The sequence below is a fragment of the Armigeres subalbatus genome, chromosome 2, assembly GCF_024139115.2.
Source record: "Armigeres subalbatus isolate Guangzhou_Male chromosome 2, GZ_Asu_2, whole genome shotgun sequence".
NCBI classification, from domain to species: domain Eukaryota; kingdom Metazoa; phylum Arthropoda; class Insecta; order Diptera; family Culicidae; genus Armigeres; species Armigeres subalbatus.
In genome coordinates, this window is record NC_085140.1 from 295,882,275 (window position 1) to 295,900,867 (window position 18,593).

At 40.4% G+C, this 18,593-nt stretch overlaps 1 protein-coding gene across 2 annotated transcripts in view; it reads left to right on the top strand.

Moving 5' to 3' along the window:
• Window positions 1-17,574, top strand: part of LOC134212442 (putative inorganic phosphate cotransporter) — a 158,933-nt gene extending 141,359 nt beyond the window's left edge. For both annotated transcript variants that reach the window (XM_062690309.1, XM_062690310.1), the window contains exons 4-5: window positions 16,134-16,372; window positions 16,439-17,574. In XM_062690309.1, coding sequence (XP_062546293.1) covers window positions 16,134-16,372; window positions 16,439-16,648 — 449 coding nt within the window. In that variant the 3' untranslated portion in view covers window positions 16,649-17,574. The remainder of the gene's footprint in view (window positions 1-16,133; window positions 16,373-16,438) is intronic.
• The last annotated feature ends 1,019 nt before the right edge of the window (window positions 17,575-18,593 follow it).

The following is an 18,593-nucleotide window of genomic DNA, read 5'->3' on the forward strand; positions in this document are numbered from 1 at the left end:
ACGATTGTGGGTGATAAATCACTACATTTTGACATGACGTATTTTATGGATTTCTCATATAGATGTTATGGTTATGAAAAGCTTTAGGGTTGCACTGAGCTGTCACTGTCGTTGCCTCTCTATTGGCTCCACTGACGCTTTCTCACCAAAGCGTCAAACTATCAGCTATAGCAACAGTCGCATCGCGTTGGTTTGCAGAAACCTTTATTATGATTCGTAATTTTATGAGTATAAGATGCGTATAAGATGTATAACATAAAAAGTAAAATGAGTATAAAGATAATAAGAAAACTGATTCCGAAGATGTAAAAAAGGGGTAGCTTTCTAAGCTATTTTAATTTTCTCGTATTTGAATCGTTTTGCCTTTCTCATACACCACGATGTAACGGGAAGGCTATATACTCATTAAAAAAAGACTTTTTGATAGGAGGTCTGGAGGTCTGACCTATCAACTTAGCTCGACGAATTGAGGTGATGTCTATGTATAAAGTCTTTAAATCTAAATCACTGGATTGGGATCTACTCACAACTCCAACTAGCGTGGAGCTGATCTCTGACCAAAACGTGCGTCATGGGAAAATATCTTTGGCAACATGGCCACTAGATCCCTTTCAACATATTCTCGGTTAAACATGAAGATACTTTTCTAAAAATGTGGGAATTGTTCTTCAAAAAACTAAGAATCCTAGAACGCCCCCTAAAATTCCTTCTAGAAATTATTTCGTTTTTCAGTCTGAAATTATTTTATAACTTTATTTGAAATTTGTTTGGAATTTCAAAAATATTATCCTCTGAAAATTCCTTATGAAAATCATTTGAAAAAAAAAACTTCTTGTTAGAGAATTTCTCTTAGATTTGTTTAAGATACTCTTCTAGAAAGTTGTCCAGTAAATCCATCGAAAAATTCATCAAAAATTTATTTAAAAAATCCTTCTGGAACTCAAACCAGGAATCCCAAAGCGAATTTCTTCAGGAATTGCTTTAGGATATTCTCTAGGAAATCCTTCGGATATTCCCACAAACATTCCTCAGGAAATTCTTCCTGAAAAATGAGCCTCCCGGAGCAGTTTTTGTAGAAATTTTCTGCAGAAAAGCTTGAGAAATTTCTGCGGGAATTACAAAACGAATTTCCGGGGAATTCTTGAAGAAATTTTCGGGGAGCTTATAAATATATCTCTGGAGGAATTCTTGAAATAATCTCCGGTGAAATCTTGACGGAGTTTTTGAAAGAATTCATGGAGGAAATTCTGGAAGCAAAAATAGGAGAGGTTCTAGAGAAATTTCCGGGGATATTGTTTTAAAATATTGCTGGAAATTCCTTGAAAAAACTAGCGGAAAATCCTTTGCGGAAATTTCATAGGAAGAATCCACAGACATTTTTGAGCAGTATCTTCTGGAACAACTCCCTAAATAATTTCCAGAGGAATTCCAAGGGGAATTTTCGGAGATAATTCCGAAAGAGTTTTGATGACGCTTTTGGAAAAATATCTTGAGAAATAGCCAGATGAGTTTGCAGACGAATTTCTCAAGGAATTTCCGGGATAATTCCCGAAGAAAAAGATACCTTTACAATGTTCCGGGAGAGTTCTAGGAGGAATTATGGAAAGTTAGTAGGAGGTGTTTATCGAGGGCTTCCACGTTAGTTTCTGAAGAACTTAAAAAGGAAAGGGGGTCCCGTAGCGTAGTTGGCTACACGTTCGCCTTATAAGCGAATGGTCATGGGTTCGATTCCCAGCCCCTCCACCAAACCTTCGTCAGTCGCCAGCAGCGCAGTCCGTACGGTGGCGTTTTGGGGGACACGACTCTCCGATACGGCTGCCTGATGACGACTGACAAAACTGTTCTTCTCGGAGGCACTCCTCCAACGTACTTCGATTAATGGCAACGGAACAAAGCAACGATCACTGGCTTCACCACATGGACAAATGAACACAATGGACACACGATGATATGGACTGGCAACGACAACAAAGACGAATTATGGACATCTAAAAATAGATTCTGTGTGGATTCTGTAGAGCAGAGTTACACAGTAGATCACGGCACAGTAGCGGCTATGAACACAGAGTGCCTACAAAATAAATTTACGAATAAAAAAAAAACTTAAAAAGGAATTGCTGGAAGACCTCGAAGTAATTCATGAATTCATCTTGGTTGAATTTCTGGAGTAACTCCGGAAAGAATGTCAGGAGGAATTTACATGGGAATTCCTGAATGATTTTCTGGTGGTAGTTCTGGGATAGGAGCAGTGAAAATTTCAAAGGGAACTGTTTGCTTTTCAGCTGTTGACTGCTTGCTGGTCGGAAACCAAGTGAACGAGTCACCAAGTTCTGACAGTTCAACAACTGTATTTATTGTTTAGAGTAGATAGGTTCAAGGAAGTAATAGAATTTATCATCGTTTACTGATACCAACACCGTGATACAATTTGAATAGGGTGGTTCATTATCCTACATACTCCCCCCGCCATAATCATCTAGTGGTAATAAGCACAGTTTCGATACACATCGCTTAAATTCACCAATGGTACGAAGAGTAACTACTCGTACCATACCATCTTTTTTTTTTTTTTTAATTCTTTATTAAAGTGTTTTTTACAACCATACCATCTGGCCCTGGATGCACTTTAACGACTCGTCCAGTTATCCAAGTAAGGGGGCGTAGGTTGTCGTCCTTTAATAAGCATAATTGTCCTATTGCCAGGTTGGGTTGACTGCTAGATGAAGACTTAGTTCGCTGCTGAAGATTGTATAAATATTCAATTCTCCACCTTTTCCAAAATAGTTGAAGATTTTTTTGAACTTCCTCATAACGATTTAATCGGTTTGTAGGAAATCCAGTTACATCTTTGTCTGGTAGGGTATTAATCGGACCACCTGTCAGAAAGTGTCCTGGGGTCAGTGGAGTAATATCATTTGGATCAGAAGACATAGGTGATATAGGCCGTGAGTTTAGACATCCTTCGACTTGCTTTAATAGCGTTAGCATTTTCTCGTAAGTGGGTATACTAGACCCAAGAACTCGCTTCATGTGATGCTTGACGCTCTTAATTCCCGCTTCCCAGATACCTCCGAAATTAGGTGCTCGAGGAGGAATGAACTTCCATTCAATGCCTTCCATAGCACAAAAACTCTTAATGTCCGGTGACACTTCCTGTTCGAATTTATCGGCTAAGATACCTAGCTCAGTTTTAGTACCAACAAAATTAGTACCGTTATCACAGTGTATAATGCTACTTCGACCACGTTGGCTGCTGAATCTTCTAAGGGCAGCGATGAAGCAAGAACTCGACAATCCACTCACGAGCTCGATATGCACTGCACGAGTAGACAGGCAAATGAACAATGCCACATATACATTCAAAGTCAGTATTCCACTCTCAAGGCGTAGAGTAACCCTTGAGGTCCAACATGTAGATTTTTGAGATGATAATCGGTTGCGACTAATCGTGTTAAGTTACACTTTGAGGGTAAGATTATTGGATGCTGTTGATCATCTGTTACTCCAGCAGCTTGTATACGCCCACCAAGACGTAGCAAACCATTGTCGTCTAGAAACGGGTTTAGCGTTAGCAAAGAGCTGTTTTTCGTTACACACATTTTATTCTTTAGGCTCTTTACTTCTTCGGTAAAATGTTTTTGTTGAACCATCTTAATGATCCTTTTACGGGCTGATTCGATGTCATGTACCGGCAAACCTTCTTGTCGCATTTTTTGATGTTTTCGCCGACAGTTGTTTGCAAACCGCAAAATATAGGCGATAACCCTCTGTAGCTTCCCAAAATTTTAAAATCGGTCAAGAAAATCCAACTCTAACTCTGCATCGGTGTCCTTTTTAGTCACGTTCGTTTCCACAGTTAGTATGCGTGTTGGTTCTTGCATCCACGGTTGTCGATGTTCTCGTAAAAAAATTTGGTCCACACCACCATATATCACTGTTAGCCAACTTCTTGGTGGATACGCCTCTAGAGATGAGATCTGCCGGATTGTTTTTTGACCGTATATGATGCCAGTCGTGAATAGACGATTTTTGATTAATCATTTCAACCCTATTGGAAATGAAGGTCGGCCATCTATTTTCCGATTTGTGGATCCAATCCAGCATTACCATTGAGTCCGTCCAATAGTGAATTGAATGAATCGATACGTTGAGCGCTTCCTTTGTCGTTTTCATCAACTCCACTAATAATGTAGCTGCTCTTAACTCCATGCGAGGAATAGTTAAATTTTCTTTGTTGCTTCGTTCACTTGATGGGGCGATTCGTGATTTAGCGCATAGTAAGTGTACTTATACTCCGTTACTGTCCAATGTCCTCATGTAAATGGCCGCCCCATACGCCCGTTTCGCCGCATCGGAGAATCCATGGAGCTCATTAACCTCACGCTTCGGCTTAACGTGCCTTTGGAAATTTATTTTTGACAGCTCGTTAATTTGGCTGTTAAACCAACTCCACCGGTCTGCTAGTTCCGATGGCAATAGTTCATCCCAAGCAAGCTTATTAGCCCAAATGTCTTGCATCAACATTTTTCCATGGACGATTATGGGACTAAGAGTGCCTAACGGATCATAAACTTTTTGCACTTCGGAAAGCACATTGCGCTTGGTAATTGCTAGGTGGTTGTTAAACTCATCGCTGAAGCTAAACATATCTGTGCGAGGATTCCATCGTAGACCTAAAATCTTGATGTATTCATCAGTTTGGTTCGGTTCTCCTGGTATGTTGGATGTCCATTTATGCAGTTCGAAGCCAGCACTACTCAGTATTGATATCAACTGCTGTTTAATTACAGCGAGTTCTTCCGAATCGTCGCGACCGGTTAAAACATCGTCCATATAGAAGTCGTTCCCCAATACCTGCTCCAGCAAATAGAATAAATTAATTAGTTTAATATTAGGTTTAGCTAGAACCTAAGTACCTTCGAAGCTTCCGGGTAGATATCAGCAAACTCCCGCGCTAGCTGTTTCAAACATCTCGCTGCTGCAAATGGCGCTGAACATGTACCATACGTTACTGTATACATCAGGTAATAAGTATTTACTTCGTCGTCTGGTGAAAATCTCCATAATATGCGCTGGAGCTGACAATCATCTTCGTGGATTTCAATTTGTCTATACATTTTTATGATATCCGCAGTTATTACAAACTTAGGACATCGGAATCTGAGTAAGATTTGAAACAAATCATTTTGTACACTAGGTCCGACCATCAAAATATCGTTTAAAGAGACACCGTTCGATGTTATCGCCGAACCGTTGAAAACGGTTCTCAATTTTGTTGTGGTATTCTCGGGCTTCAGAATCGGATGATAAGGAAAGTAGAACACCTGTCCAGTATGTATCAATCTGGTCTCACTTAATTGTTCCATGTGGCCCAGATCCTTGTATGCTTGCATGAACGCAGTATATTCTCGTTGCAATTTGGGATTTCGTGTAAAACGGTTTTCCAATTCCAAGAGCCTGTCTAGCGCCATTTCTTTTGATTCCCCTAATGGTTGAGCATTTGGTTTCAATGGGAGTCGTACTTTAAAACTGCCATCTTTATTGCGTGTGGTTGTTTCAATGAAGAACTGTTCACACAGTTCCTCTTCTTCGGTCAATGTACGTGTCATCAAGCTGTTGGTTTGGTCATTGAAAAGTTTATTCCACTCGATATTAGTGCCCATCCTTGTGAAATCTCCTCCAACTATCCATCCGAGAGCGGTATTTTGAAGTGAGGGGAAGTGCTCCGCTAGCTTTATGTTTCCGTCACGAAGAATGTCAAAGAGTACAGAAACTCCCAACAGCATGTCTACAGGTCGGCTACAATAAAATTCTGGATCTGCTAAAATCACTTCTGTATCCATCAAGCTCCTCATATTAATATCGGTTGGTGGCAATCTTCCAGTTATGTTGTCCGCAACAAGTACATTCACAGTAATTTGATAGGAGGATGTACGAGACTTTAAAGTGATAATTGCTCTTTCCTTGATATCACGAACGTTTTGACCAAAACCAACCACAGATGCTCTAGTGGCAGTGGTTTTTACTCCCAAATGACGAACTAAATCTGTTGTTGCGAAATTGGATTGGGAACCTGAATCCAATAATACCTGACACATGATAGTAGAGCCATTTTCACAGTAGACTAGAACAGAAGCCGTTGGCAGAATGGATTGCTTCGATAAAGGAAGAACATCGTTGTGCCCAGGGTTGTTAATCGTTGATTTATCGTTATCGCCGATAAAGTTGATTGTGATCAACGTTATCGGTTGCTACGATAACGATGAATCAACTGAATTATTATCGGAGTTCGATAATTTAACGTAAGTTAACTCGATAATTTTGCGATAATGGGATTACTAGATTACGCAAACAAAGTTGGTGTAAAATTTTGACAGAAGCCGAGAATGGAACAAATTGTTTGCAGCTGGTTGACCAGAGTTAATTGAAGCGGGCACTCTAGAATTATTGTTTAATGCCTGCTACTCTATGAAGCGAAGGGAAAGGAGGTGTTCTGTTGGTGGTTAAGTGTTTTTTTTTCACTATGCAGCATAGGTCTTCCAATAAAAAGATAGCGGAAATTTACACTACCCAGGCGGATTTACTGAGAGCACATAAAGACTTTCCTTTGTCAAGAATATTCAGCTGGAACCGGAATCCCTCAGCAATATAATACATCTAAGCACTAAAAATTTATTTGATGCACCGATCTGTAGTGCTGCATTCCAGGCATAGAGCACCAGTACCGAGTAAATATACTCTCTATATATTGGTGGGTTATCCTTGTCACCTATTCAATATGATTCGGTAAGGCTAAGGAGATTGGTCTACACTGTGAGTCATAAAATAATCATATTACTGGATGCTCCGGATCTTCAAGTAGAAGTTTTGTTAATAATGCTAGATTAAACATTAAGTATAGACATTCACCCTTACTCTTGTTTAAGTTCGAACGCGCTTTCGAACGAAAACTGATGCGCATTTCACGTGGACAGTTCAGGGGGGAGGTGTATGGCAAATGTCCACGATTCATACATTTTTTGTAAAATTTATATGAGCGGATGTCCACGCTGGGAGAGGCGGGTAAAACTGACCAAAACCTGTCCACGTGGTATATGGACAGCCCCTAAGGCGATACAATATTTAAAATAGATATTGTAAACACAATTAGTGAATATTTGTACTTTTAACTGTAGTACCTGTTACAGTTAACTCGATAATTATCGATAAATCAACGAATACTCGATAACGATAACGTTGATTCAACGCTCACTTTATCGTCAACGAAGCATCATCGTACAAGCGGTATCGTTATCGAAGTTGGCGTTAAATTAACGACGATAATTTATCGATTAACAACCCTGGTTGTGCCTGTCTGGCAAGTTTATTATAAAAACAATAATAGATTAACAAAACTTTAATTGATTTAATCGAATATTTACTCACTGGCGCCGTGTCGAGACCGCCCTTGTTGTGTCTCTGGTCTATGTCCTTGGGGAATCAATGTATGATGTTTACGCCCACACTTGATACAGCCTCTGCTGCGACATTGATCTGCTGTATGCTTCGGTTTTAGGCAATTGAAACAAAGGGAGAAATGTTTGACGACCTTGACTTTCTCCTCCACTGATTTCTCGCCAAACCGATGACAGTGTCCAATGAAATGCTCTTTACTGCAGACTGCACATTTTTGTTCACGTGGAGTTTTACTTACTGTGAATGATCGGGTTTCAAGTTTAGATTTTTTTGGCATACTGGTTTCGAGGGCTGCTTTTCGAAGGTTTTCAGTTGCTTGTATGTTGGCGGTTCTGTTCCCGATGCCATTGATTCCCATTCTCGTCGTGTAACAGGATCAAGCTTGTTTGCCAGTTGGTACACTAACACGGCATCCCATGATTCTACCGGCTGCTTCAGAATTATGTTGAGATATTATCACGTGAAAGTTATGCGCATTTTTTTTTCAAATTTTATTTAAATTATTCGTATCATTAATTTCTAAACAAAGTTCTTGTCAGGCACCACAATCAAAATTTCTTGTTTGGCACTGTTCAGAACGATCAACCCACGCGTCGATCTTGAATTTAAATTATTTACTTCTGACAGAAAATCACTTCCGTTTCATGCGCCATATTGAATACGACCCTCGTGTCAATTCAAACTATCGAAATTTTCATTTTAACGCGCATTGAATACGACCCACGTGTCGGATTTACTATTCGCTAAAAGCATCATTTTGATTTCGACCCTCGTGCCGATTCAATTCCGAGAATATTAACTTCCCAAGCGAAGTACCATAGATATAGATCTACTCCCCAAACTTTTACTATTCGCTTGATGCGCCATTTTGAATGCGACCCTCGTGTCGATTCCATAGTAGGGGAAGAGGCCCCAAAACGCCCCCCCGATGCAAAACGCCTTCTGTGGTTTCCCTCATATTTACCGTCATTAAGATGTCCGAAACAAAACTAGATCTTAAATTATGTAGGATAGGCGAAGAAAGTTTCAAAATAGTGCATGGAAAGGTCGGAAAAACCGAAAATTTCCACATTTTGAAGAAACATCTAACATTTTTAAGAGGCAAAACGCCCTAGTGGCAATAACCTACAAAGTACTTGCGTCTCCACGCGCTATCCATACTAGAATGCTGATTCACCGACGCGTGGTACTTTGATCCCTAGGAGCTGCCAGCTAAAAGGCGTTTTGCCTCATGAGTTTTCCGGCAACAGAATATCACCACTTTTTTGAAATGTGAATATTATCAATATGATTGAGATTTTTGACAATTTTTGAATGGCATCAACTAGTTATCTTATTTAACTGATGCATAATGTAAAAATACCCATGAATAGCGTTACAAATAAGACAATAGAGCAGTTTTTGCTTAGCTAGGGCATATTGCCCCCCTTCCCCTATTTGATTTTTTGTTTCATAGCTATTCAATGTCTGCTGCGCCCCTACGTTCTGAAAAAAAAAAGAATTTTCACTTTACCTGTTTTCGCTTCGCTGGTATCCGGTTCGAAGGACCACTTTATGTTTGCTTTAAAGCTGTTGACTGCTTGCTGGTCGGAAACAAAGTGAACGAGTCACCAAGTTCTGACAGTTCAACAACTGTATTTATTGTTTAGAGTAGATAGGTTCAGACATACGTTTTCAAGGAAGTAATAGAATTTATCATCGTTTACTGATACCAACACAGTGATACAATTTGAATAGGGTGGTTCATTATCCTACAGGAACTCTTAAGGTGATTATAGAATGAAGCCCGTGGTGAATTTCAAATTCACCACACGTTTATCTACATACATTTCAAAAAGCCCAAATCTGGCGGAATAGTTTTCGTACAGTGCCGAAACTCAAATTATGATTGTTCAGCATAACTAAGCAAACGATCTACCATTATTTCAGCCCCATACGCGTTATTGTTCTTTCATCTCGTGCGCTTGAAAAAAATATTGAAAAAGCACGTGGTTTACAAAATGGCCGATTTCTGGCTTCTTTCTTTAATCACCTTAAGTGAATTGCTGAAGAAGTTACCGTGGAAATAAGTGAATTTCATGAACATCTTCTTCTTATTGGCATTACATCTTCACACTGGGACAGAGCGAGGTTTCTAAGCGAGGTTACCATTTTTGCATCCGTATATCATGAGGCTATCACGATGATACTTTTATGCCCAGGGGAGTCGAGACAATTTCCATTCCAAAAATTGCCTAAACCGGCACCGAGAATCGAACCCAGCCACCCTGCGCATGGTCTTGCTTTGTAGTCGCGCGTCTTAACGCATGGCTAAGGAGGGCCCCTCTTTTGAGTATATTTGAAAGAATTAACGGAGAAATACTTGGCAATAATTTAATTTTTGAAAGAATTCACTGAGATATTTCTGGATAACTCATATGAGTCATAGTCAAATTTTTGGAGGAATTCTCGGAGGTACTTCAGGAGGAATTCCTGGAGGTACTTCTGGATGCTGAAGGAACTTTCGGAGGAATTACTGAGGAAACTTCCTGAGGAATAACTGGAGGAACTTACAGAGAAATTCTTGGAGGATCTTCCGAAGAAATTCCAGGAGGAACTTTCGGAGGAATTTCTGGAGGAACTTGTGAAGGAATTTCTGAAGGAATTTCAGGAGGAATTCCTGGAGAAACTTCCGGAGGAATTCCTGGAGAAAACTTTCGAAGGAATTCTTGGAGAAACTTCCGGAGAAATTCCTGGAGAAACTTCCGGAGGAAACCCTGGACGAGCTTGCGGAGCAATTCCTGGAGGAACTTCCGAAGGAATTCCTTGAGAACTTCCTGAGGATTTTCTAGAAAACTTCCGGAGAAATTCCTGAAAAAACTTCTAGAGGAATTCTTGGAGGAGCATGCAGAGGGATTCCTGGATGAGTAGGCGGAAGAATTCCTGGAGGAGCTTCCGGTTGAATTACTGGAAAAACTTGGGGAGGAAATTCTGGAGGAACATCGGAATAAATTCCGGAAAACGTTTAATGTACGAAATTGATGCATGCCGACTTACTCCGCCGCCAATCACCAGTGGCGTGACGCCACCACCTCTGGCTAAAAATGATTTATCACGCCACCACCGAGCTGATAACATTTCAATCGGCCCACAGGTCTAGATTGAATATTAAGTGAAATCCTGTATGAAATTTACGAACAACTTTTAAGGTATCCCAGGAAGAACCGTTGGGAGAAACTGCTGTTCAAGAGGAAAATTTCTTGGGAATTGCAGTATGACGAGGAATCTTAGATGCATGGCAACGTGTTCTAGACCTGGAACTAACTTCCTTGGTAGATAAAATAATTCATAGACATAATAATTATGATTACTGTTGTTCATTTACGTTATGTAAGACGTGACTGACTGTAAAGTTTTGCTCACAATGATGTTTGAATCAGATGTAAAATTATTACGTAGCATATGATGAACTCCACACAATTTCAATGTCCGAGTAAAGCCTGACATCATAATGAGAGAAAAAAGAAAACATATTTTGATATCGACATCAAATTGAAATCATAATTTGTTTTCATACTTTGATATTCATGATCGATAACTCATTGTGATATTAGTTTGCTGTTGATTTCTGAATTATCTGAACTGATATTAAACTGATTACTTATTTCTTTATGCAAAACCAATATCAAAATCAGTTTTCGATTTGCTCTCGATTGCTTTGCGACAGTAGAAATAGTTTTCAATTTGATGTCACAGTAAGATTTTTCTGCCGTAAATTTTGTTATTTTAACCCTTAAAACGACCAAAGTTCCTGAGTTATCGAAATTAGACGATTTTACAACAACAAAATTAGTTATCGATTTGCTCGGGTGATCAGGTCGCTCGGGTATTCAAATTTCAACTATCAGAAGAGCTTCCCCAGAAAATTCATTTGAATAGTGTTTTCAATTTTTCCACGGGAACTACTTTGACGTTTCGCGAATTACTTTGGAATTTCCAAGGTAAAGTCTTTGGAATTCCCAAGGAAAATAATTTGGAATTCACATGAGAAATTGTTCAGAATTTGGCAGGAAATTGTTCCAGATTTCTACGGGTTGATGTTCATAATATCCAGGGGAAGTTCCTATTGAGTTTTTGTTGAGTATTCTTTGAAATGTACTCAGACAATTCTTCGGAATATCCGCACGAGACTCTAAGGAGTTTTCACGAGATATTCTCCTGATTTTCCACGGGATTGTTCAAAATGTGGATTTCAGCAATAAATTCTTTGAATTTCATCGGAAAATTGGGATAAATTTTAAATTCATTGAAATCTGCACGGGGTTAAAAAAAAATCGTTGGAAAAATGTCGGAATTCCAACGGGAAATTTTCCCGAATTTCCCGTCCACTAAAATTCTTCAGAGTTTCTACGAGAGAATTTAAAATTTTTACAGAAAACTGTTCGCATTTTCTTTGAATTTACACGGGAAATTCTTTGTATTGTCCATAAGAATTTCTGAATTTTACTTTAAACCGAAAATCATCTAGCCAAATTGCATTTGACCAAAATGAACGTTTGGGCTAAACGTTTACATCGAAAACGTTCGTCCTGACAGGTCTTCCGCCAAACAGGTCATCAGGCCGAAAATGCCTTTTGGCCGAAGTGGACAGAAAGGGTCATTTGGCCGAAAAAGTCATTGGTCATTACCCATTCAGTAATTGACCAATTGTCAATTACTGAATGGGTAATATGGTCAAATATGTGCACCCGGTCGGCCAATCGACATTTGCCACCAAATGGCCTTTCTGCAAAACGACAATTTCTACCAACTGGCCATTTAGGCAAATGGTATTTTCGGTCAAATGGCCTATTTGACTAAACGACATTTTAGGCCAAATTATCAGTTCAGCCGAACGACATTCATGTGTCAACGCCTTATGTCTAGTTTAGGTAAATTACATTTTAGACCAGATGGGTTTTGGCCTTATGGTTTGTTCGGCTAGATGGCATATTCGGTAAAACACCTTTCGGCCTTCGGCCAAATGGCTCTTCCCGTCGTTCGGTCGAAAGTCATTAGGTGAAAAGCTATTTATTCGAATGCCACTTGTATAAATAACACTTTAAGCTGAAAGTCATGTAGCCAAATTACATTTGGCCGAATTGTACGTTTGTCTAAAATTATTTGATCGAAAATCTCATTTGGCCGGAAGTGACATACGGCCGAAAGCAACATGCGACCAAACTGGTAATTTGGCCGAAACAAATGTTTGTCTCAATAGGTCATTTAGCCGAAAATGCCGTATGGCCGAAATACTCGTTTGGCCAAGAAATTCGTTCGGGCATTTTCGGCCAATTAAGCTATTCACCAACCGATTTTCCTGCCAAATGAATCAAATACCGTTAGTCTGCATTGGTTGTGGCCATATGGTTTGTTCTGTGAAACGACAGATTTGACCTTACTTATCGAGTTTCTCTGTTCAAAAAATCTATTTCAAGGAGAAATCCCTCGAACTTTACATTCACAATTGTTCGACCAAATAACATTTTCCACCTTCTGACATTTCCGACCAGAAAACATTTTCGGCCGACTGATGTATCACAGCCAACACAAAGTCGCATATGTTAGTGACCAAATGTACAAGGTGGAGGCACTTCCTCCATTGTACTGCATGCAAAGTGTACGTATATAGCCTCCACTTTGTACACTTATTCGCTATGATATATGATCTTTTGTTTGCTAGGACTCGGCCAAAATAGGAGACAAGCGTGGCCCTCCATAGTAAGTACGAGTACATGTTGAATTCGTTTAGAAAAAGATAAGGAAACTATTTAGTGTTCAGCGAATCGTGTGCTTGAATTGCGCTTCACTACGGTCGAGACAAACGCGACACTCCAGATCTTGTTTTTACTTTCCAGGTGAACTGATTTGATCGCATATCAGAACTATCTTTGCTAGAACTTTTTAGTCATATGGGACAATTATGCGCTTGTGGGCAGTGAAAGACCTGTCATAAGACGAGTTTGAACAGTCCCATTGAATTCCACCACTTAATTGTATCCTGACAGATACGTATTTCGACCTCAACAGTAAGGCCGTCTTCAGTGTCTTGTACTTGACTCGACTTGAAGAAGATGATCGCAGCTTACACTATTTATACTATGCGTAGGTATAATAATTTATCTAGGTACTTATCTTACTACGGTGCTTATTTCTACTCGCTTGATGCGCTTAATGCTTAGGTATAAACTTGAAGAGCCAGGAGCTACCATTTCCTTGATCTTTATTCAACAACCGCGTTTGTACCTGTCGGAAGATTTCCAAGCTCTCAGCAACATCAAGTTTCCACGGAGAAGAGACATTTCTTAAAATTTTAATGTTTGATGTCGTAATTGAATGATTTTCCTGATATACATGTTCAGCTACCTTAGACCTAAACTCATAATTTAATCCCTTATCAGTTTCCCTCTTAGCCTTACTTACTTCTGCAATATGTTCTTTGAACCTTACATCTAACGATCTCTAACGAAAAAGATCGTTAGATGTAAGGTTCAAAACATATTGAAATGAAACTGAAAAGACATAAAAGTTTGACATCTCACTAAAAGCTCAAAATAATTTTCTTATCAGTGAAAGACGTTAAGCACGCGCATTGCGTCTTCGTCTTTGTACCCGCACGAATATGGTGTCAATCAGGATTCAGGAATCGCGTGCTTGCATTGCGTTTTGCTACGGTATGTTTTATCGCTTACCAAGACGAGTTTCAAGAGATTTTCTTGCCATCTAACGTAGTGTTCCTTTCCAGTGGCGCTCATGAAGATGCAGAGGATTCCTCTGTCTCTTGTTGCATTGAGTGTCAAACTATTTTTCTCTCTTAATTCAGAATTGACTGTGAGGGCATGTCTGGCTCCGTTATTGGTCTTGGATTGAAGAAATTATAAAGCATGTTTACTGTACAGTGTTAATGGCTTTATAGTCCCACGAAGACTAATAAATTGGCGAGTTGTGCATATTTGTTGGTTCTCGGGCAATCACGACTAGTAACTACGATGTGTACAGTGAATCAAGCTAAGCTAAGCGTATTACCCAATCCAGCATGTTACATTTTCGGTCAAATGACCCTTTTTGCCAACTGACCGTTTCGGCCTAACGACATTTACGGTTAAATTACGTATTCGGCCAAATGGCGCTGTTTGCCATACGACCTATTTGACTAAATTCAATTTTCAGCTACATGACCTGTTCGACCAAACGATTTTTTCGACCAAACAGAAGGCGAGTAATGTCGTTCGAGATTCCCCATACTCCCTTCTTTTCATGGGGGATATGAATGCCCACGATTCCTTCTGTAGTGGATCTGATCAGATCCTCTTGGTGATGCCCTTCTCGAAGCATTCGAAGACTCAGACTTGGTGCTCCTTCATGCCCATATTCTTCAATGGTCATTTTGCAAGAGCTATTAATATCACAACTGGAGGTAGTTTTAAAATATGAACGCCTGGTAGGCAAAGGTCTACCCGTAAAAACACTATTAATGCCATTAAAGAACAATGGGAGGAGCTTCTTGACTCTGTTATCTTTTTCCACTCTGCAACGGAAATTTGGGGTAAGCCCACACTCTATTTTGAGCTTCACCTTTCTCGGAGGCAATGCTGACCTTTGCTTTTGGCAGCAACCATTCGAACAGGATGAAATAGGGTTTCAGATGCCAAAACACCTACCACTATTATGTAAAGCGACGTCTCTGAAACTAAACAACCAGGAATGGTGTGATCAAATATTTCCGGACGTTTGGCGGAAGAGATCCCGACTCCATAAAGCAAAGTCCCGGGTCATGAACCGTCTAGTATTGTATATTTTCACATACGCTGATGGCATTCTCTTGGACATTGCTGGCAACGTACCAGGATTCGGGCCAAAGCCACCATCAACCCAGTTCTCCATTGGTTGGTTTCACCATTTTTGTAGGACAACCAAAATCTGCATCCATACACCTACTGCCGTGAATCGCTTATCTGTCCCATCTTTGCTGGGTTTCCTATTCATATGGGACAAATATGCGATTCACGGCAGCCTAGGTGTGGTTGTCGTAATATTTCGAACCCGATCTACATTTCAAGGACGCATAAACAGGTAATCGAGCTCAACATTTTCGTAGGGGTGACAAAAACTGCTCAGATGATCGGTGACAGTAATTTTACAAAACTCGCTTAACTTTTCAAAAGGGCCTAAGTAACGTTTTTTCATTAATTAATTTGAATAGCGCAATCAACAGAACAACATGACAGCTATTGATTGCAGTATTCAAATTAATTCATGAAAAAAATGTTACTTAGGTCCTTTTGAAAAGTTAAGCGAGAAAACAAGTATAAAAATCATGAGCATTGCAATTGAGTTGGTTTTCGGATGAATGCAAAACGTGGAGGCGGAATCGCGGTCACCAGCGCTAGATCACCTCACTATCAAGGCTATTAAGACCGTCGTTCTGCAAAGTCTATCTCCTCAGGAAGACATTCCTCAACACGATAATACTTTCATGCCCAGAGAAGTCGACAGAATTTTCAACCAGAAATTAGACCGGACTGGGAATCGAACCCAGTCACCTTCAGCATGGCTTTGATTTGTAGCCGCGCATTTTACCCCATGGCTAAGAAAGGCCTCAAATTATGATTTATTTTGAAACCATAATTATAACAGTCCTATCAATTTCTTATTTACAGCCTCTGCTGGTCCGGCCTTCTTCATCGTCGGAGCCTCCTATGCCGGGTGCGATCGAGCGTTGGTGGTCGCCCTCTTCACCATTGCCATGGGCCTGATGGGTACCTTCTACCCGGGAATGAAAGTCAACCCGCTGGATCTGAGCCCGAACTACGCCGGAAGCTTGATGGCCGTTACGAACGGTATCGGTGCCATCACGGGCATCATCGCCCCGTACGTGGTCGGAGTCCTGACACCGAACGTAAGTCAAAATTTCCCCGTCTTGCCTTATCCGAACAATAGCCTTATTTCGATTTCTACATTTCAGTCTTCGTTGGAGGAGTGGCGCATCGTGTTCTGGATTTCGTTCGCCGTGTTCCACGTGACCAATTTGGCCTACGTCCTGTGGGCTTCCGGGGAGGTGCAACCCTGGAACACGCCTCATTTGATGAACAAATCGGTGGAGGCTGGCGACGTGAATAAGGATACCTACAGCGAGAAGGAACCATCAGTTGCTGCCATCAAAGCATCTCACTAAATTGTTGCTGTTTAGAAATTGTTACAAATCGTAATTTATTCTACCTTAAGGCTTAGTAGCTGAAAAGTAATGCAGCACCAGGTGCTGTGTAGTAAAGCAGAATTGTTTGTCTGGCTCGAAGGCAATTCGTGAAGCGGACTGGACGTTCGTCCCAAAGTTTTGGTTTGGGGCCTTTTCATCAAGAATGTCAAATAGTCAGTATTTCAAATAAGGGTGATAATCCTCAATATGTGATGCGTCCTTGTATGAAACGTCCTGCTCTAGTGAGCTATATTTTTGATAATAATGATACCAGTTAGTGATAGAAATTAAACAGTTTATAACGAGCATCCACGTTACCATTCCAAAACGATTGATCGATGAAAGTCACTATTAGCATGTATCTTTAGTTAGGAATTCTTAATGTACATAGAACTTGATTTGTTCAGAAAAAGTATTACGAATTTAAGGGAACATTTATGATTGCGACGCATAATTTACATTCCTCCAATAGAAGCACTGAAGAAACGGATGGCAGTCGATGTAGAGGGGATCACAGTCGAAGGCTAATAAACAACATAAATAGGTACAAAAGAAGGGCTTGTTTAAGAAAATAATTTGCTGGAGAATATTGCAAATAGACCAAATGATTATTGAATTACTCACCATTGGATACATTTATCGCAGCCGGAGAAAAGTTTAACACAGATGTCGAATCCCAGAATTGAATCAAGAGTGCAAAGGTCAGAAAACATTTCATAATAAGATATTCTCTCAACATAATCGTAATAAAAACGCAAACGAAGAGGCTCATGTCAGCAGCCAACTAATGCACAACGAGAAAAGTCATCAGCCAAGTGCCACTGAACTGAAAAATTTCCAATTTTACATACTGTATGTTTTTGTTTTTCTGTAAAGATTAACTTGAAATAAATACTTTAATAATACATTTATGGCAAAACAATCGATGACATCCTTTGCTGAACTAAAAGAGTAGAAGCCAAATTTTCAAAACTGCTATTAACTTAGTAGCTGAGCTGGTTACGTGCTTCCAGCCCTCTTCATAGCAGGAACACGCCTTTTAAATTAACTACATTGTTACACGCCACAAGCAATTCAAGTTAGTTTAGTTTATCTGTAACCGACTACACCTATCTATGATTGCTGACATCAATGGTCTGCCCACCTTGCTCGCTGTGCTCCAAGCCGTATCGTACCTACCAGATCGGAAGCGAACACCATCTTTGCAGGGTTGCTGTCCGGCATTCTTTAGCACCCTTCTGGATACTGGGTTCGCCGTAGAGTTGGGCGAGCTCGTGGTTCACTCTTCGTCGCCACACACCGTCTTCTCGCACACCGCCAAAGATGGTCCTAAGCACCCGTCTCTCGAATACTCCGAGTGCTTACAAGTCCTTCTCGAGCATTGTCCATGTTTCATGTCCGTAGAGGACTACCGGTCTTAATAGTGTCTTGTTCATGACACATTTGGTGCGGTGGCGAATCTTTTTTGAACGCAGTTTCTTCTGGAGCTCGTAGTAGGCCCGACTTCCACATATGATGCGCCTTCGTATTTCACGACTAACATAGTTATCAGCCATTAGCAAGGATCCGACGTAGACGAATTCCTCGGCCACCTCGAAAGTATGCCCGTCTATCTTAACACTGCTTCCCAGACGGGCCTTGTCGCGCTCGGTTCCGCCCACAAGCATGTACTTTGTCTTCGATGCATTCACCACCAGTCCAACTTTTGTTGCTTCATGTTTCAAGTGGGTGTACAGTTCTGCCAGCTTTGAAAATGTTCGGCGAACAATGCTCTCCGCAAGACACCTTCTAGCGCAAGTCCATCACCTTGTCTTAGTCCCCGGCGCGATTCGAACGAACTGGAGTGTTCCCCCGAAATCTTCACACAGTTTTGCACACCATCCACCGTTGCTTTGATCAGTCTGGTAAGCTTCCCAGGGAAGCT